This window comes from Mobula hypostoma, chromosome 2 (assembly GCF_963921235.1).
Source record: "Mobula hypostoma chromosome 2, sMobHyp1.1, whole genome shotgun sequence".
Lineage (NCBI taxonomy): Eukaryota > Metazoa > Chordata > Chondrichthyes > Myliobatiformes > Myliobatidae > Mobula > Mobula hypostoma.
The window spans coordinates 247,058,876-247,080,129 of record NC_086098.1 but is presented as its reverse complement, the minus strand read 5'-3'; the positions used below and the strand labels follow the sequence as shown (position 1 = coordinate 247,080,129).

At 46.9% G+C, this 21,254-nt stretch overlaps 1 protein-coding gene across 1 annotated transcript in view; it reads left to right on the top strand.

The window, feature by feature from the left end:
• setdb1b (SET domain bifurcated histone lysine methyltransferase 1b) overlaps positions 1-21,254 on the top strand; it is a 91,274-nt gene that overhangs the window by 55,504 nt on the left and 14,516 nt on the right. The window contains exon 16 of the mRNA XM_063041926.1: positions 6,562-7,256. Coding sequence (XP_062897996.1) covers positions 6,562-7,256 — 695 coding nt within the window. The remainder of the gene's footprint in view (positions 1-6,561; positions 7,257-21,254) is intronic.

Below are 21,254 nucleotides of genomic sequence, written 5' to 3'. Positions count from 1 at the left end.
CAGTTCTCTACAAAGTGACCTAAATTAATTACAAATATAAAACACAAAATAATTGATGCATAAATATTCACCCCCTTCAAGTCAGTATTTAGTAGCTGCACCTTTGGCAGCAATTACAGCCTTGAGTCTGTGTGGGTAGGGGTCTCTACCAGCTTTGTACATCTGGACACTGCAATTTTTCCCCATTCTTCTTTACAAAACTGCGCAAGCTCTGTCAGATTGCATGGGGATTGTGAGTGAACAGCCCTTTTCAACTGCAGCCACAAACTCTCAATTGGATTGAGGTCTGGATTTTTGACACCAGTGATGATTGGTGTGTCATGTTAAAGGGGGGTGGGTGAATATTTACGGAATCAATTATTTTGTGTTTTATATTTGTAATTAATACCACTCTGTAGAGATTTGTTTTGACTTTGACATGAAAGAGTCATTTTTTCTGTTGGTCAGTGTCAAAAAAGCTAAATTAAATCCACTCTGGTTCAATGCTGTAAGACAATAAAACATGAAAACTTCCAAGGGGGGTGAATACTTTCTATAGACACTATATACAGCTAGGATGCCTAAGACATTTGCAGAGTTCTGTATTTGTCAACGTGGAGCAAAGTGTGAGTTTGTCAATCTGGTGGGAGTAATAGATGTTAGAAATGGCAAAAGGGGTATGGAACAAGTGGCAGAGAAAGCATGCTGGGGTGGGGGTGGGGGTGGTGCTGGTGCAGACTCACCCAGCCCTGAGACACCATCAAGGTCATTTGATTCCAAATGGCGGCTTATTGGTCATTACAGAATGTCTCTCTGGTGATTTCTGCTCCCTTCCCTCTCTCTTTCCCTTTTCCCAACTGTGGTTCCACTTTCCCTGTCCCCTTCCCACTCTCAGTTCACAGTAGAGACCCGTATCTTAATCAGGTTTATCATCACTCACTCATTTCATGAAATTTGTCGTCTTTTTGCGGCAGCAGTAAATGCGAGACATTAAAATTAGTAGAGTACTGTGCAAATCTTGGGCGCTATAACTATGTATATGTGCCTAAGACTTTTGCACAGTACTGTACATACCAACCTCTGTGTGTCAGGTGTGTACTTTGCTCCTCAAGTTCCTAGTAAATATTTCCCCTCTCTTAAACCTGTGCCCTCTAGTAACACACACAGAATGCTGGAGGAACTCAACAGGTCAGGCAACATCTCTGGGGCGAAATAAACAGCCAACATTTATTTCACCTCCCACACACTGGGGAGGGGAAATTAACGGTAGCCGATTAACCCGTGTGTCATTGGGATGTGGGAGGGAATCGAAGCACCCGGGGAGACCATAACGATCACCGGGAGAAAGTGCAAACTCAACACATTTATGGACACACACCTGCAAGAATGCACTGAACATGCACAGACAGAGGGCAGGATCAAACCTAGGTCTTTGCTGTGAGCTCTACCCACTACAATCACTGGCTACAGGGAGAATACAGGTACACTCATGCATAGGCACAGACATATTCATATTCTCTCATTCTCTCTCTCTCTCTCTCTCTCTGTCTCTGTCTCTGTCTCTGTCTCTGTCTCTGTCTCTGTCTCTCTCTCTCTCTCTCTCTCTCTCTCTCTCTCTCGTATATACACACAGACACCAGGGCAAACTATGGCCTCTGGCATTGTGAGGCTGAGACAGCGGCTCCAACTGCTGTATCACTGGCCAGTAAGGGTATCAAACAGCAACCTTAGCATTATGGGCACTGCTGCCCAACCATCTGAGCTACCAGTCCCCAAGGGAGACTTGAATGCCCATTCCCATCTGCTGTGCTGGCTGTTGTTTTACGGTTGCACTCCCCACTCTCTTGGGAGGATTGAGAGGGAAGTTCTATACTGTTGTGCTGTTTGCAGCAGCCCCATGTCTTGTGACTGCTGTGTTGATGGAAGCTCTGTATTGGAACTGGAGTGGGGAAAGTAAATGCGGGAGGTCACAAGCAGGTGACAGGGAAAGAAGCTTCAGAGTTGTCGCAAAGACTTGAAGATCACAAGATCCCTAATGTCAATGAGTCCATGAAAGCCAGGCAGAATGGGTTGTGTAGTAATTCTGCAGGTGTTGAGGGCAGTCAGAGTCTTAGAACATTAGAATCAAGTTTATTATCAGACATATGTTAATATTTTTGTAATACATTAAAATAATGTTAAGTTACAATAAGAAATATTTGTAAAACCTCCTGAATCATACCTGCTTCCATTACCATCCCTGGCGGCACCCTCTTATGTTTTCAAGAAATAAAATATTGCTCCGCATGTTCTGAGGCCCTCCATTGGTTGGTATTGTAATCGATGTGCAAACTAGTACGCAGGCCGAGGCAGAACGATGTGGAGAGCCAGCAGGCTGCCCTCTCCGTGCAGCTGATCAATCCAAAGAAACAGCAGTTTGGGACCAGCAGCGTTGCAGGAGCTGCCAGTCAGCATTGAGCTCAGTGCAGGACTCCAGCTCCAGACTTTTCCCCGGGTCTCAGGCCACTCCCAGTGCCTTCCCTATGAGCGGGATAGTTGCACGGCAGTGGAGGTCTGAGACCAGCGTCTTCCTTCTAGATAGCTGCCAGCCATGGCTTATGAGCCCCAGCTGCCCGGAGCACACATCTCTACGAGTTTATAAAATTGTGGAGGTCATCATTAAGGTGGATAGACACGGCCTTTTCTCCATGGTAAGGGAATCTGAAACTTGAGGACATTGGTTTCAGATGAGAGGAGACCCAAGGACACTTTGCACACAGAGGATGATGGGTACATGGAACGAGTTGCCAGAGGCAGGTATAATTACAATGTTTAAAAGACGTGGATAGAAAGGGCCAATCACAGACAAATGAAACTAGCTCAGGAAGGCATTGCAGTTAACCTAGGTGAGTTGGGCCGAAGGGCCTGTTTCTCTGTTCTGACATCTCATTCAAACTTTTCCCCCTCATTTTTACCACAGGGGATAAATTCTGTCTCTCTACCCTGTCTAGGATTGATAACTTTATAAACTTATGTCAGGTCTCCCCTCAGGCTGCACCACTCCAGAGAAAACAACCCGTGTTTGTCCAGCCTCTCCTTATACCTCTATTCCGGCTACGTCCTGAAACCTCTCCTGTACCTTCTCCAAAGCCTACACCTCCTTCCTGTAAAGGAGTGATCAGAACTGCACACAATACTCCCAAATGTGACCTAATCAAAGTTCTATACAGCCGCAACATGACTTCATGACTCTCATACCTGATAGCTTGACCAATGAAGACAAGCATGACATTCACTTCTTTACCTCTGTCTACTGAGTGGTCACTTTCAGGAAGCTATAGACGATCTCCGAGATCCTTCGGTACCAGTGCTCTGCTACTTACTGAGTACTTTCCTTTTTCTTTTGATCTCCCACTTCTCACAACATGTCTGCCAGTTCTTCGCCCATCTCACTGATCTATATTCGGCTGTATTCTTTGACGAGCTTTGCAGTGTCCTCGGCCCTACCTGAGGTTTCTTGCTCTGCACAGAAACCACAAGAGATGAACTAGTGGATTTCAATTACATTTAGTACTTTGACAGCAAACTGGACCATGAAGTGGTGAGAAATGGCGATGCAAATTTAAACAAAACATTGGCTGGTCCCATACCTCCACACCCCACCTTTGGGTAAGGACACTCTCAATACTCCAGTTCAAACTCGTGTGCATTTGATTCCCACTTGAGCATTATCCACGCTGGTACTCCCAGGGCCAGGTTTAGAGAGAAATGGCCAACTGCAGTGGTCAGCCGAGGGTTATCCTCCCATCCGGATGGCAGGCAGGATTCCCTTTGTACTGCACATCAGCCTGAGTTTGAGGTGTTCTGGAGTGGGACTTGAACATGACACCTACTGACGTGGCAGTGCAACTATTAACCATTGAAGGCAGGGCGAAGACACTGACACAACGCAGACCTTTACAGTTAACAGATATGGCACAGACACTGACGCAGACCCAGACTCTGACATAGACAAGGGAGCAGACACATAGGGGCTGCCACTCTGAAACAGACAAGGGTGCGACTGCCCTGACACAGATGAGGGTTCAGGCACTCTGACCTGGGGCAAACATTTTGACATAGATGAGGGTGCAGATGCTCTACCAGTTCTCATAGTCATAGTCATACTTTATTGATCCCGGGGGAAATTGGTTTTCGTTACAGTTGCACAATAAATAATAAATAGTAATAGAACCATAAATGGTTAAATAGTAGTATGTAAATTATACCAGTAAATTATGAAATAAGTCCAGGACCAGCCTATTGGTTCAGGGTGTCTGACCCTCCAAGGGAGGAGTTGTAAAGTTTGATGGCCACAGGCAGGAATGACTTCCTATGACGCTCTGTGCTGCATCTCGGTGGAATGAGTCTCTGGCTGAATGTACTCCTGTGCCCACCCAGTACCTTATGTAGTGGATGGGAGACATTGTCCAAGATGGCATGCAACTTGGACAGCATCCTCTTTTCAGACACCACCGTGAGAGAGTCCAGTTCCATCCCCACAACATCACTGGCCTTACGAATGAGTTTGTTGATTCTGTTGGTGTCTGCTACCCTCAGCCTGCTGCCCCAGCGCACAACAGCAAACATGATAGCACTGGCCACCACAGACTCGTAGAACATCCTCAGCATCGTCGGGCAGATGTTAAAGGACCTCAGTCTCCTCAGGAAATAGAGACAGCTCTGACCCTTCTTGTAGATAGCCTCAGTGTTCTTTGACCAGTCCAGTTTATTGTCAATTCGTATCCCTAGGTATTTGTAATCCTCCACCATGTCCACACTGACCCCCTGGATGGAAACAGGGGTCACCGGTACCTTAGCTCTCCTCAGGTCTACCACCAGCTCCTTAGTCTTTTTCACATTAAGCTGCAGATAATTCTGTTCACACCATGTGACAAAGTTTCCTACCGTAGCCCTGTACTCAGCCTCATCTCCCTTGCTGATGCATCCAACTATGGCAGAGTCATCCGAAAACATCTGAAGATGACAAGACTCTGTGCAGTCCACCTACCTCTCAAACTAATCTATATCTGGACGTATCCTTTGACAACTTTGCAATGTTCACAGTCCCACCAAAGGTCAGTGCCTGGGGTTTATCGTGTTGCACAGAGTCACAGGAGTTGAACCAGTGCTGATCAGATATGCTTAGTACTTTGACAGGAAGCTGGATGAGAAATGGCGATGCAAATTTAAACAAAGCATTGGCTCGTCCCATACCTCCATACCCCACCTTTGGGTAATGCCAGTCTCAACACCCCGGCTCAAACAAAATGGGAATCTGAAATGCACTCAAACATTATCCAGACTGGTACTCCCAGGGCCAGGGCAGGGGAAGGGGTTAGAGTGACAGACAAATGTGGGCAGCTCAGATGGGAACCCTTAGATGGTATGGATGAATTGGACTGAAGGGCCTGTTTCCCAGCTGTTTAACTGACAAAGGTGCAACTACAAACTAGAGGCTCTAGGTTTAAGCTGAGAGGGCAAAATTTAAAAGGGACCCTCGGAATATTGAGGAACAACTTCTTTACCCAAAGGGTGGTACGGATGTGGGACAAACTGCTAAGGGAAGTGGTTGAGGCAGGTACATTAACAACACTTAAAAGCCATTTGGTTAGGAAGAGCCCGCTGGCTCACCAGATTGAGTAGCAGTGCCAATAATACTGATACACACGAGGGTGCAGACTCTGTGACGCAGGCACCTCGACCCGGGCACAGACTCTGACACAGGCACCTCGACCCGGGCACAGACTCTCTGACACAGGCACCTTGATCCACATGCAAACCCTCTGACTCAGACGAGGGCGCAGATGCTCTGACAGACACCCTGACCCAGGTGCAGATGTTCTGAAACAAATGAGGTAGTCACACAGGAACAGACACACTGACACAGACGAGTGTGTATACATTCTGACAGACACCCTGACTCAGGTGCAGTCACACAGGAACAGACACACTGACAAAGACGAGTGTGTATACATTCTGACAGACACCCTGACTCAGGTGCAGTCACACAGGAACAGACACACTGACACAGACGAGTGTGTATACATTCTGACAGACACCTTGACTCAGGTGCAGTCACACAGGAACAGACACACTGACACAGACGAGTGTGTATACATTCTGACAGACACCCTGACTCAGGTGCAGTCACACAGGAACAGACACACTGACACAGACGAGTGTGTATACATTCTGACAGACACCTTGACTCAGGTGCAGTCACACAGGAACAGACACACTGACACAGACGAGTGTGTATACACTCTGACAGACACCCTGACTCAGGTACAGTCACACAGGAACAGACACACTGACACAGATGAGGGTGTAGACGCTCTGACAGACACCTTGACCCAGGTACAGTCACCCAGGAACTGATACAGACAAACATTGAACTTCTCTGATGTGGACCCAGCGAGACAAAGAGAGAGGCAGACAGACTCACCTCCACTACCCACGCCTACCCGGCCTTATCTTTCTGACATAGACAATCTGACATGGGCACAGATGCACAGACACACATTCTGACATTCTCCTCCTCCACTCTTCTCCCGCGACCAGGCAAGATCCTGACGGACGATTTTGCAGACAAGGAGGGCCTAGAGATGGGCGACGAGTACTTTGCCAACCTGGACCACATTGAGAGTGTGGAGAAGTACAAGGAAGGCTACGAGAGCGATGCCAAGTGCTCATCGGACAGCAGCGGCGTGGACCTGAAGGAGGAGCACGAACACACGGGCAGTGAGGCGGAGGACTCCAGCTCGGACAGCTCCGACCAGAACTTCGGCGGCACGGACGACGCCTACGTGCCCGGCTCTGTCTGGCGTAGTTATGTGACCCGTACCCGGAGCCGGGAACAGAAGGAGAATGGCTCTGAGGCCGGGCCACCCCGCCAGGAAGATGGTGGCTCCTGCAAGCTCCCCATCACTGAGGAGACTGCCAAGAACAAGGTGGCGTCCTGGCTCAGCGCCCTGCGGGTTGAGGAGGCTGACTCTGACAGCCGGTCCTCGTCCAGGGCAGCGGAGGCTGGCGGGCCCGAGGCCAAGCCTCCCAAGGAGGAGCCACTGAAGGAGGAGGAGGTGGGGGAGAGGGAGGCGGAGGGTGAGAAGCCAGTCGTCCCTCCCCTCAAGACGGATGCAACCTCGAAGGAGGAGCCCAAGCCAGGCGATGGCATAGCAGATGTCAAACCGGTCGGCAAGCAGGAGACAGAGAAGAAGGAGACCAAGGCGGACAGCCCAGATGGCATTGGCATTAAGGTGGGAGGGACGGGCAGGAGGGAAGGGAGAGGAGGGGTGAAGCGGTGGGGAGAGAAGGGGGAATGGAAAGGAGGAGGTTCCTGGAGTAGAAATGAGGGTGGGGTCTGTCGGGGAAGGGGGAGGTGAGAGCTCACTTGAGGTGGGAGGGATACTAAGAAAAGGAGTTGCTTGAACAGAGGGCAAAGGGATGTGCAGCGGATTGTCACGGAAAGCACACAAAGGGGGCTGTCGGAGAGGGAGAGATGTGTAGGGAAAGGAAATGAGGGGTTTGGGGTGAGAGGTATGTGCATGAGGAAGTGAAATGGGATGGTGTATATGGGGAAGGAGAGGGGGTTATGGAGGGAGGGTTGAGTAGGGGAAGGGAATGGGAGGGGGTTGTGGAGGGTGGTGTTTAGGGGAAGGGATTAGGAGGAGTTTGTCACAGGGAATGGGAGGGGGTTGTTGGGGAGGGTGGGGTGTTTAGGGAATGGGAGGGGTTTGTGGAGGGTGGAGTGTTTAGGGGAAGGGAATGGGAGGGGGTTGTCACAGGGAATGGGAGGGGGTTGTTGGGGAGAGGGGTAGGGGAAGGGAATGGGAGGGGGTTGTGGAGGGTGTGGTGTTTAGGGGAAGGGAATGGGAGGGGGTTGTTGGGAGAAGGGGTGGGGAAGGGAATGGGAGGGGTTGTTGTGGAGGGTAGGGTGTTTAGGGGAAGAGAATGGGAGGGGGTTGTTGTGGAGGGTGGGGTGTTTAGGAGAAGGGAATGGGAGGGGGTTGTTGTGGAGGGTGGGGTGTTTAGGGGAAGGGAATGGGAGGGGTTTGTGGAGGGTGGAGTGTTTAGGGGAAGGGAATGGGAGGGGGTTGTTGTGGAGGGTGGGGTGTTTAGGGGAAGGGAATGGGAGGGGGTTGTTGTGGTGGGTGGGGTGTTTAGGGGAAGGGAATGGGAGGGGTTGTTGTAGAGGGTGGGGTGTTTAGGAGAAGGGAATGGGAGGGGGTTGTGGAGGGTGGGGTGTTTAGGGGAAGGGAATGGGAGGGGGTTGTTGTGGAGGGTGGGGTGTTTAGGGGAAGGGAATGGGAGGGGGTTGTTGTGGAGGGTGGGGTGTTTAGGGGATGGGAATGGGAGGGGTTGTGCAGGGTGGGGTGTTTAGGGGAAGGGAATGGGAGGGGTTGTTGTGGAGGGTGGGGTGTTTAGGGGAAGGGAATGGGAGGGGTTGTTGTGGAGGGTGGGGTGTTTAGGGGATGGGAATGGGAGGGGTTGTGGAGGGTGGGGTGTTTAAGGGAAGGGAATGGGAGGGGGTTGTTGTGGAGGGTGGGGTGTTTAGGGGAAGGAAATGGGAAGGGTTTGTGGAGGGTGGTGTGTTTAGGGGAAGGGAATGGGAGGGGTTGTTGAGGGTGGGGTGTTTAGAGGAAGGGAATGGGAGGGGGTTTCGGGGAGTGGTGGGAATTGAACCGAGATATTGGCACTGTAATGGTATTATAATACAGCTACACTGCAGTGTTGCCCTTAAAACTCAGCGGATGTCAGGAGTGGGATTCAATCCTACCACCCCAAATGGAGAGCAGAATACCCACATTTCTACTGAGGGACGTAATCCCTGAGTCTGGAGCTTCAGGCCACTTGGCCACCCTGGCAGCTCCTAAATATGGGAACAGCATCAGCGCTCCCCTCCTCTGGTTAAAGATAATCCAAAAGGCTCTACAGCGACCCAGCGGCTTCTTCCCTTCCTTCCCTTAACACTCTGGAATAGATTTCATCAGGCCCTGGGGATTTGTCCACCCTCATGTGTGCCTTCCTGATACACGTATCAGGACATGCCTCCCCTAACTGTTTTTGCTCTCTTTTGTGCTGCTTATATATAAATAAATATAAATATATAAAACAAATTTCACGACATATGTCAGTGATAATAATTTTGTCTCTGATCCTGATCCCTCCACCTTTCTCCCTGGTCTCCTGACACCAAGCAAATACATCCCTTTAGGTCCCTGAGGGGTCCCACTCTTTCCCTAGCCATGTTCTTGCTTTTAATAAAGGGTTTCAGAATTCTTTCATTTATTTTATTTAGAGATGCAGCACGGTAACAGGCTCTTCTGACCCAACAAGCCCGCGTCACCCAATTTCACGTGACCAACGCATGCAGCCAATAACCTACTGACCCGAACGTCTTTGGAAAGTGGGAGGAAACCCACGTGGACTGGGGGAGAATGTACAAACTCCTTGTAGACAGTGGCGGAAAGCGACCCTAATTGCTGGCACTGTAATGGTGTTTTGCTATATTACCGTGCCACCCCCCCCCCCCCCCAAATTCCCTTCTCTTGACCAGGACCGTTTCTAGTCTGCTCTTTGCCCTCCTGACTACTTTCTTAACATCTCTCCTTTATCCTCTAATAAACTTCATTCTATACCAATTTCCCATACCTGACATACACTACTTTTTTCTGATTAAAACTATCACGTTTCCTCCTAAGCCAAGGCTCTCCAGTTTTGAGCAACACATGCAAACCTCTGGAGGAATTCAGCAGGTCTAGCTGCTTCTGTGGAGGGGGATGAACAGTCCACGTTTTGGGCCAAGATCTGATGATCAGTCCTGCTGAAAGGTCTTAGCTTGAAATACTGACTGTTTATTCCTCTCCATGGATGCTGCCTGACCTGCTGAGTTCCTCCAGCATTTTTGTTTGTAATTCATATCAAATTGCCAAATGTTTTATGTATTGGCAATAGAGTGTGTGGAATAAATTAATTCCTTCCATAGATGCAGATCGGGCAGCATCTATTGTTGTGTTCCTTTTCACGCCTTGAGGTGCATTCAGCAGAATTTTTTTTGCCATTTCCATAGCATTTGACTGTTTTTAAGAGGCCGAGTTGCTATCTTGACACTCAAGGAGCCAGCTGTTTTCGAACTCAGTACCATTCGCCTCAAAGTCTGGTGCTGACGCCATTACACCAGCAGCCAGCTATTAGGCAGGATCAATGAAGGGTAATAAATAGTGGATGTTTCAGGACCCTTTACTAATCTTACCGTGTTTTGCTTTTGCCCTTCTAGGGTCATGCTGATTCTAAACTTTAGAACATAGAAAACCTACAGCACAATACAGGCCTTTCGGCCCACAGAGTTGTGCTGAACATGTCCCTAACTTAGAAACTACTAGGTTTACCTATAGCCCTCTATTTTACTAAGCTCCATGTACCTATCTAAAAGTCTCTTAAAAGACCTTATCCTATCCACCTCCACCACTGTTGCTGGCAGCCCATTCCATGCTCTCACCACTCTTCTGAGTAAAACAACTTACCCCTGACATCTCCTCTGTACCTACTCCCCAGCACCTTAAACCTGTGTCCTCTTATGGCAACCATTTCAGCCCCGGGGAAAAGCCTCTGACTATGCACACGATCAATGCCTCTCATCATCTTATACACCTCTATCAGGTCACCTCTCATCCTCCGTCACTCCAGGAAGAAAAGGCCGAGTTCACTCAACCTATTCTCATAAGGCATGCTCCCCAATCCAGGCAACATCCTTGTAAATCTCCTCTGCACCCTTTCTATGGCTTCCACATCCTTCTTGTAGAGAGGCGACCAGAAATGAGCACAGTACTCCAAGTGTCAGACATCCCACCTCTCCCGGAAGTTCCGGGAGTCTCCCGCATATTAATAGTGGCTCCCTGATGCCCGCAAATTATATATAATATCATGGAAAACAATTTTTTTTGAGAGACAGTGAGAGAGCGAGCGCAAGAGCGAGAAAGCAAGCGCGAGTGAGAGTGGCCACGAGAGAGAGCGTGAGAGTGCGCGAGAGAGAGAGAGAGCAAGAGCGAGAGAGTTCCAAAAAAAGTCAGAGTGGCAGAGTGTCCCAGAAAAAGAAAATATAAAACGTACGTCACCCCAGACTACACTAAAGTGTACCCCTGCCTAATTGGGGTCAAAATAATGACAGTGCTTCTCACTGCGCTGTTTGCAACAGTGACTTTTTTATTGCCCATGGTGGGTTAAGACTGTAAGAGACATGTTGAGGTGAGTTTAACAGGTGTCATTTGTTCATTAGCATAGCTAACGTTATTTAAACTAGCTGGCTGGCTGCTAAGGAGTTACTCTATTGCAGACATCCCACCTCTCCTGGAAGTTCTGGGAGTCTCCCGCAAATTGATGGTGCTACCTCCCTGAAATGAGTTTTTGCAGGGTGGGATGTCTGAAGTGTGGTCTGACCAGAGTCCTATATAGCTGCCGCTATAGTTTGCTTTTAAACACCTTCCACTTTTCAGATATTGTTTTTCCCTCTTGCAGCTTCTCCATTAGGTCCTGTCTTGTACTATCAAAGTCTGTCCTCGTCCAGTTTAATCCTTAACCCCAACTTTTTCTGTGACTATCTTCGAGCTTGCTACATTATGGTTACTGATTGTAAAAGGTTTCCTCCACAGAAACTTACACCCACTTGCTCATTCATTCCTTAAAGTAAGCTTGAGTACAGCTCTCTCCCCAGTAAGACTCTCAACATACTACTTCTAACCCTTCTTGGAGGCCTTTAATAAATTCCACCTCCTTGGTTTAAGGAAATTCCTGGTCAATATTGAGGAAGTTAAAAACACCCACTATTATGACCCTATATGCTTTTCGTCTGCATGATTGTTCTTCCGAATCCCACTGACGATTCAGAGAATTATAGTGTAATCCATCAGAGGAATCAGATTAAAGATTACTAGTATTATTTGTCACATGTACATGGAAACATACAGTGAAATGCATTGTTTGCCTAAACGACCAACACATTCCACAGATTCTGCCTGCAAGTGTCACCATGCTTCCGGTACCTCCATAGCATGGCCACAACGTACTAACACCTACCTTAACATCTTTGGAATGTTGGAGGAAACCAGAGCCCCTGGAGGATACCTGCGCAGTCATAGGGAATACATACAGACTCCTTACAGACAGCATCAGGAACTGAACTGTGTCCTTATACCTGGCACTATGCTACTGTGCCACACTTATTCCTTTCTAAGTTCTACTGTATTGTTAAATTTCCCATTTTCCTCTTGATATTTTTCTCCCACTCATTCCCAAGGGCAAGTGGGTTGGTGGGTTAAATGGTCCAATTGTGTGGCTGGGCAGAGTTGATGGAATTGCAGGGAGGGTACATTTGGATTGGAGTGAACAGTCAGTAATAGACTCAGTGGGCTGAAGAGCCTGTTGTGCACTGTATCCCCCCTGACTATAAATTCTACTTTTTAGAAACTGAGAATCTGTGTACCCTGTCAATGTGTGTCTAAGGAGTACTACTCAGAGCGTAGTGTTCAGTTCTGGTTTCCTCATTGTAGGAAGGGTGTGGAAGCTTTAGAGAGGAGATTCACCGGGATGCCGCCTGAGTTAGAGGGCATGTCTCATGAGGAAAGGTGAGCAGGCTAGGGCTTTTCTCTTTGAAGTGAAGGAGGATGAGAGGTAACTTGATTAAGCTGTACAAAAGAGATTTCGACAGTGGACAGCCAGCACCTTTCTTCTCAGGGCGGAAATGGCTAATATGAGAGAGCATCATTTTAGGTTGATTGGATGAAACTATAGGGAGGATGTTAGAGGTTTTTTTTTTGCTCGCAGAGTGGTAGGTGCCTGGAACATGCTGCCAAGGATGGTGGTAGAAGAGATAGATAAATATATTAGACAGGTAAGATACTCTGAAGTACAAGGCTAATACAAGAGGGCTTATTTTTAAGGTGACCGGATGAAAGTATAAGGAGGGTGTCAGAGGTAGGTCTTTTACTCAGCGAATGGTGGGCTTGCCAGGAGTGATAGTAGAGGAGGAAACATTAAGGCAGGGCTTCCCAACCTGGGGTTCACAGACTCCTCAGTTAATGGTAGGGGTCCTTGGCATAAAACAGGTTTATGAGAGAAAGAAAAATGGTGGGCAATATGAGAGGGAAGCGTTAGATTGATCTTGGAGTAGGTTAAAAGGTTAGCACAACATGAAGAGCATGTACTGTGTTATCCTCCCCTCCCATTTGGCATAAATAACTTTCTCTCTTTCTTTCTCTTATAACATCTCTGAGCTGTGATGGAGTTCAGCTTGTGCAGATGACACCAGAGTCAGTGGTGTCTAAGGTTACAGCAGGATCTGCATCAAGTGGGAAAGTGGGCCAAGGAATGACAGATGGAATTGAACTCAGACAAGTGTCAAGTTGATCCAATTTGGAAAGTTAAACCAGGGCAAGTAAAATGGTAGGGCCCTGGGCAGTATTGTAGAGCAGAGAGACCTAGGGGTTACAGGTACCTAATTCTGTAAAAGGAGACATGCAGGAAGACGACATAATGGACAGAAGTTAGAGCATCTTGTGTCAGCTGTCACAGGGTGTGTGTGAGACTATAACTAGAGGTCATGAATTAGGGTGAAAGGTGAAATGTTTAAGGGGAACATGAGGGGAACTTTTTCACTCAGTGGGCAGTGAGAGTGTGGAATGAGCTGCCAGTGCAAGTGGTGAATGCAGGGTTGATCTCTACATTTAAGAGAAATTTGAATGGGTACATGGATGGGAAGGGTATGGAGGGCTATGTTCCAGGTGCAGGTCACTGGTTCACCACAGACTGGTTCACCACAGGGCCAAAGGACCTGTTTCTGTACTGTAATGTTTTCTGACCCTATGACTCTGTACAGACACAAAAGGCTGGGATTTTTTTGCTCTGGAGTATAGGAGTCTGAGGGGTGACCTTGCAGAAGATCATGAGAGGCATAATAAGGATAATGATCATTAGTGAGACCACACTGGGAGTATTGTGTGCAGTTGGACAATAAGACATAGGAGCAGAATTAGGCCATTTAGCCCATCGAGTCTGCTTCGCCATTCTATCATGGGTGATCCCGGATCCCACACAAACCCATTTTTCCTTTTAGCTGCCTTCTTGCCATATCCTTTGACGCCTTGACCAATCAGGAAACAATCAACTTCCACCTTAAATATACCCATGGACTTGGCCTCCACCGCAGTCTGTGGCAGAGTATTCCACAGATTCTCTACTCTCTGGCTAAAAAGATTCCTCCTTACCTCTGTCCTAAAAGGTCGCTCCTCAGTTTTGAGGCTGTGTCTTCTAGTTCTGGATACCCCCACCATAGGAAACATCCTCTCCACATCCACCCTATGTAGTCCTTTCCACATTCAGTAGGTTTCAATGAGATCCTCTCACATTCTTTTAAATTCCAGAGACACAGGCCCAAAGCTGCCAAATGCCCCTCATATCCCTTGAATGAAATAGCCTTTCATTCTCGTAAATGTCCTCTGGACTCTCTCCAATGACAATACATCCTTTTTGAGATATGGGGCCCAAAACTGTTGCCAATACTCCAAGTGTGGCCTGACTAGTGTTTTACAATGGCTCAGCATTATCTCCTTGCTTTATATTCTATTCTCCTTGAAATAAATGTCAACATTGCATTTGCCTTCTTTACCGCGACTCAACCTATAAATTAACCTTCTGGGAGTCTTGCACAAGGACTCCCAAGTCCCTCTGCAGCTCTGATGTTTGAACCTTCTCCCCTTTTAGATAATAGTCTGTTCTATTTTTCCTTTTACCAAAATGCATTATCATATATTTCCCAACACTGTATTCCATCTGCCTTTTTTTTTGCCCAATCTTCCAACTTGTCTAAGTCCTGCTGCAATTGAATTGCTTCCTCAGCACTACCTGCTCCTCCACCTATCTTCGTATCATCCGCAAACTTTGCCACAAAATCATCAACTCCATTATCGAAATCATTGACAAACAATGTGAAAAGTAGTGGTCCCAATACCGACCCCTGAGGAACACCACTAGTCACTGGCAGCCAACCAGGAGGGTCCCCTTTTACTCCCACTTGCTGCCTCCTGCCTGTCAGCCAATCCGCTATCCATGCCAGTATCTTTCCAGTAACACCATAGGATTTTATCTTGTTAAGCAGCCTCATGTGTGGCATCTTATCAAATGACTTCTGAAAATCCAAGTCAATGACATCCATTGTCTTTCCTTTGTCCACCCTATTTATTACTTCATCGAAGAACTCCTAACAGATTTGTCAGGTAAGAATTTCTTTTACAGAAACCATGCTGACTTTGACTTTATTTTATCATTAGTCTCCAAATGCCCCGAAAACTCATCCTTAATAATAGACTCCAACACTTTCCCAACCACTGAGGTTAGGCTGACCGGCCTATAATTTCCTTTCTTTTGCCTTCCTCTCTTCTTAAAGAGTGACATTTACAATCTTCCAATCCTCCATGACCATGCCAGAATCAAGTGATTCTTGAGAGATCATGACCAATGCATCCGTTATCTCTTCAGCAACCTCTCTCAGGACTGGGGGTGGATAAGTCCCCAGAACCAGATGGGCTACATCCCAAAGATCTTTGAGTTTACCTAGCATTTTTTCCTTTGTATTAGAAATAGCACTCACTGCTGCTCCCTGACATTCATGGACATTCAAAGGACACTGCTAGAGTCTTCCACAGTGAAGACAGATGCAAAGTACCCATTAAGTTCATCTGCCATTTCTTTGTCCTCCATTGCTACCTCACCAGCATCATTTCCAGTGGTCCAATATCAACTCTCACCTCCCTTTTACTCTTTTTATAACTGAAAAACTTTTGGTATCTATTTTATATTATTGGCTAGCTTGCCCTCATATTTCTACTTTTCCCTTCTTATAGCTTTTTTAGTTGCCTTTTGTTGGATTTTAAAAGCTTCCCAATCATTCAACTTCCCACTCAGTTTTGCTACCTTGTATGCCCTTTCCTTGGCTTTTCTGCAGTCCTTAACGTCCTTTGTCAGCCATGGTGCCTACCCCTGCCATTTGAGAACTTCTTCCTCTGTGGAACATATCTATTGGCGCCTTGTGAACTATTCCCAGAAACCACCACCATCTCTGCTCTACCGTCATCCCCACCAGTATCCTCCTCCAATCCACCTAGGCAAGCTCCTCTCTCATTCTATTTATTCTATTGCGATACTGATTCATGTGAGTTATGTTTCTCCCTATCAAACTGCAGTATGAATTCAATCATATTATGATCACTGCCTCCTTTACTTTAAGCTCCCTAATAAGATCTGGCTTATTATACAGCACCCAATCTAAGGTCGCCTTTCCCCGAGTAGGCTCAAGCACAAGCTGCTCTAAAAAGCCATCTCATAGGCACTCAACAAATTCCCCCTCTTGTGATCTGCCACCAACCCAATTTTCCCAATCCCCTTCCATGTTGAAGTCCCCCATTACAATTGTGTCATTAACCTTATTACATGCCTTTTCCAGCTCCCTTTGCAATCTCAACCCCACATCTTGGCTACACACACAACATGCTTTTTCCATAGATGCTGCCTGGCCTGCTGAATTCCTCCAGCATTTTGTGTGTGTTGCTCAGATATCCAGCATCTGCACATTTTCTCATGTTTGTGGTTTGCCCAAATCTTGACTACTATTTGGAGGATTATATATGATTCCCATAATGTTTTTTTTTTACCCTCGCAGTTTCTTAACTCCATCCACAAAGATTCAACATTCTCTGACCCTATGTCATCTCTTTCTAAAAATGTAATTCCATTTCTTACCAACAGAGCCACACCACCACCTACGACTTCCTGCCTGTCCTTTCGATACAAAGTATACCGTTTGAGTGGCTCCCAACTATGGCCTTCTTTCAGCCATGACTCAGTGATGCCCACAGTGTCATACCGACCAATCTCTAACTGCGCCACGAGTTCATCCTCAGCTCTGTCATGCTGGTTCCCATCCCCCTGCCATATTAGTTTAACCCATCTCCCAACAGCTCCAGTAAATCTGCCGTAAGACCGTAAGATATAGGAGCAGAAGTATGCCATTCAATCATGGGCTGATCCGATTCTTCCAGTCATCCCCACTCCCCTCCCTTCTCCCCATACTCTTTGATGCCCTGACTAATCAAGAACCTGTCTATCTCTGCCTTAAATACACCCAACGACATGGCCTCCACAGCCACTCGTGACAACAAATTCCACAGATTTACCACCTTCTGACTAAAGTAATTTCTCTGCATCTCTGTTCTAAATGGACGTCCTTCAATCATGAAGTCGTGCCCGCTTGTCTATACTCCCCTACTATGGGAAATAAGTTTGCCATTCCTAATCTATTCAGGCCTTTTAACATTCAGAATGTTTCTATGAGATCCCCTCTCATTCTCCAGGGAATACAGCCTAAAAGCTGCCAGACGTTCCTCATTTGGTAACCCTTTCATTCCTGGAATCGTTCTCATGAATCTTCTCTGAATCCTCTCCAATGTCAGTATATCCTTTCTAAAATAAGGAGCCCAAAATTGCACACAATACCCTTTGCGGTCTCACGAGTGCCTTGTAGAGCCTCAACATCACATCCCTGCTTTTATGTTCAATATTCTGTACCTGTAGAAATGAATGCCAACATTGCATTCACCTTCTGCACCACCAACTCAACCTGGAGGTTAACCTTTGGGGTATCCTGCACAAGGACTCCCAAGTCCCCTTGCATCTCTGCATTTTGAGCTCTTCCCATCTCAATAATAGTCTGCCCGTTTATTTCTTCCACCAAAGTACGTGACCATACACTTTCCAACATTGTATTTCACTTTCCACTTCTTTGCCCATTCCCCTAAACTAACTAAGTCCCTCTGCAGGCTCTCTGTTTCCTCAACACTACCCGCTCCTCAACCTACCTTTGTATTATCAGCAAATTTAGCCACAAATCCATTAATCCCATGGTCCAAATCATTGACATGCATCATAAAAAGCAGCGGTCCCAGCACTGACCCCTGTGGAACTCCACTGGTAACCATCAGCCAGTCAGAATAGGATCCCTTTATTGCCACTCTCTTGTTTTCTACCGATCACCCTTGCTGGTAACTTCCTTGTAATTCCATGGGCTCTCATCTTGCTAAGCAGCCTCATGTGCGGCCGCTTATCAAAGGCCTTCTGAAAATTCAAGTACACCACACCTACTGCATCTCCTTTGTCTACCCTACTTGTAATTTCCTCAAAAAATTGCAGGTTAGTCAAGCAGGACTTTCCTTTCAGGAAACCATGCTGGCTTTGGCCTATCTTGTCATGTGCCTCCAGGTATTCCAGACATCCCACCTCTCCCGTAAGTTCCGGGAGTCTCCCACATATTAATAGTGGCACCCTGATGCCCGCAAATTATATACAATGTCCCGGAAATCAATTTTTTTGAGAGCGAGAGAAAGAGAACGCGCGAGAGCGACTACGAGAGAGAGAGAGCGCCATGGCAGAAAAAAAAGAAAATATAAAGCGTACGTCACCCCAGACTACACTAAAGTGTACCCCTGCCTAATCGGGGTCAAAAATAATGACAGTGTTGCTCACTGCACTGTTTGCAACAGTGACTTTTCTATTGCCCATGGTGGGTTAAGACTGTAAAAGACATGTTGAGGTGAGTTTAACAGGTGTCATTCGTTAATTAGCATAGCTAACGTTATTTAAACTAGCTGGCTAGCTGCTAAGGAGCTACTCTATTGCAGACGCCCACCTCTCCCGGAAGTTCTGGGAGTCTCCCGCAAATTGATGGTGCTACCTCCCTGAAATGAGTCTTTGCAGGGTGGGATGTCTGGTATTCCGTAATCTCATCCCTAACAATCAATTCCAACAACTTCCCAGCCACCGATGTCAGGCTAACAGGTCTGTAGTTTCCTTCCTGCTGTCTCCCATCCTTTTCAAAAAGCAGAGTAAGATTTGCAATTTTCCAGTCATCCGGTACAGTGCCCGAATCTATCAATTCTTGAAAGATCATTGTTAATGCCTCCGCAATCTCTCAGCTCCTGCCTTCAGAACCCGAGGGTGCATTCCATCAGGTCCAGGAGATTTATCCACCCTCAGACCATTAAGCTTCCTGAACACCTTCTCAGTCATAATTTTCACTGCACGTACTTCACTTCCCTGACACTCCTGAATGTCCGGTATACTGCAGATGTCTTCCACTGTGAAGACTGATGCAAAATATGCATTCAGTTCCTCTGCCATTTCTGCATCTCTCCAGCGTCATTTTCTATTGGTCCTATATCTACCCTCGACTCTCTTTTACCCTTTATGTACTTAAAAAAAGCTTTTAGTATCTTCTTTGATATTAGTCGCCGGCTTCCTTTCATGATTCATCTTTTCCTTCCTCATGAGATTCTTAGGTTCTTTATGCAAGTTTTTTAAAGTTTCCCAATCCTTTACCCCTAGCTTTGGCTTCCTTGTATGCCCTCTCTTTTGCTTTTACTTTGGCTCTGACTTCACTTGTCAGCCACGGTAGTGATTTTCTTCCATTCAAAAATTTCTTCTTATTTGGAATATATCTGTCTTGCACTTCCCTCATTTTTCACAGAAATTCCAGCTATTGCTGCTCTGCTGTCCTTCTTGCTAGTGTCCCTTTCCAATCAACTTGGGCCAGTTCCCCTCTCATGTTATTGTAATTTCCTTTATTCCACTGAAATACCGACGTATTGGATTTTAGTTTCTCCTCAAATTTCAAGGTGAACTCGATCATATTGTTATCACTGTTCCCTAAGGGTGGCCTGTATACAACTGCCATTAGGGTCCTTTTACCTTTGTCATTTTTTAACTCAATCCATAGAGACTCTACACCTTGAATTTAAGTACAACTCATCCCTTTTTACTGGTCCCACCTGCCCCAGAGGAGGTCCCAGTTATCCAGAAATCTGAATCTCTGCCCCCTGCTGCAATTCTTCATTTATCTGCCATCTCATTCTATTCCTATCCTGAATGTCACATGGCATAGGCAGCAAACCTGAGATTACTACCTCTGAGGTCCTGTTTCTCAGCTTCCTTCCTAGCTCCCCGTATTCTTTTTTCAGGGCCTCCTCCCTTTTTCTACCTACGTCGTTGGTACCAATGTGTACCACGACTTCTGGCTGCTCACCCTCCCTTCTCAGGATATTGTGGGTGCATACAGAAACACCACGGACCCTGGCACCTGGGAGGACTACCATCTGTACTTTTAGCGTCTACAGAATCACCTGAATCACCTAACCCCTAACTATAGAGACCCCTATCACTGCTGCCATCCCCTTCAATTCCCTTGCCTTCTGAGCCACAGAGCCAGACTCAGTGCCAGAGGCCTAGCTGCTGTTGCTTTCCCCAGGTAGGTCACTCCCCCCAGCAGTACTCAAAATGGAGTACTTATTGTTGAGGGGGACGGTCACAGGAGCGCTCTCCACTATCTGATGTTCCCCCTTCCTTCTCCTGACAGTCACCCATTTCTCTGTCTCCTGTAGGCTTGGGGTGACGACCTCCCTGTAGCTCCTGTCTATCACTGCTTCACTTTCCCTAACAAGCCGAAGGTCATCGAGCTGCAGCTCCAGATCCCTAACGTGGTGTCTAAGGAGCAACATCTTGATGCACCTGGTACAGATGTGGCCATCAGGGAGGCTGGGAGTCTCCTGGAAATCCCCCATCTGACACCCAGAACCAAACATTGGCCCTGTAGTTATACCCACTATTCTCTCAAGATGTAATTTAGAAATAAGGAATGAACTTACCTAGTTACCTTGCCTCTGCCTGTAATTGCTGAAGCTCTGTTGAGCCACAGCCTCTGCGTCAGTCTGCTCTCAGCTATGGTTACCTGTCTATAGGAAGGATGTCATTAAGATAGAGAGGCTGCAGAAAGATTTATAAGGATGTTGCTTGGACAGGAGGGGTTAAAATTCAAGGAGAGACTGGGGCTTCTTTTCTCTAGAGTGTAGTACGGGCTTGTGCCAGAATGGCCTGTTACCGTACTGTATCTCTAACTAAAAATAATAGGGGTGACCTTGTAGAAGTGTACAGGGGCATGGATAAGGATAATGGTCTTTATGGGAATCTAAAACTGGACAACATCAGATTAAGGTGAGAGGGAAAAGATTTAAAACGGTAACAAACCCGTGCTGCCCGACTACACCATTTGTCCTACCAACTCGTAGATCTTTGGATCTTTGGCAGGAACGCAGAACACCCAAAGGAAATGCATGCAGCCATGGGCAGAATGTGCAAACTCCTTACACACAGTGGCAGAA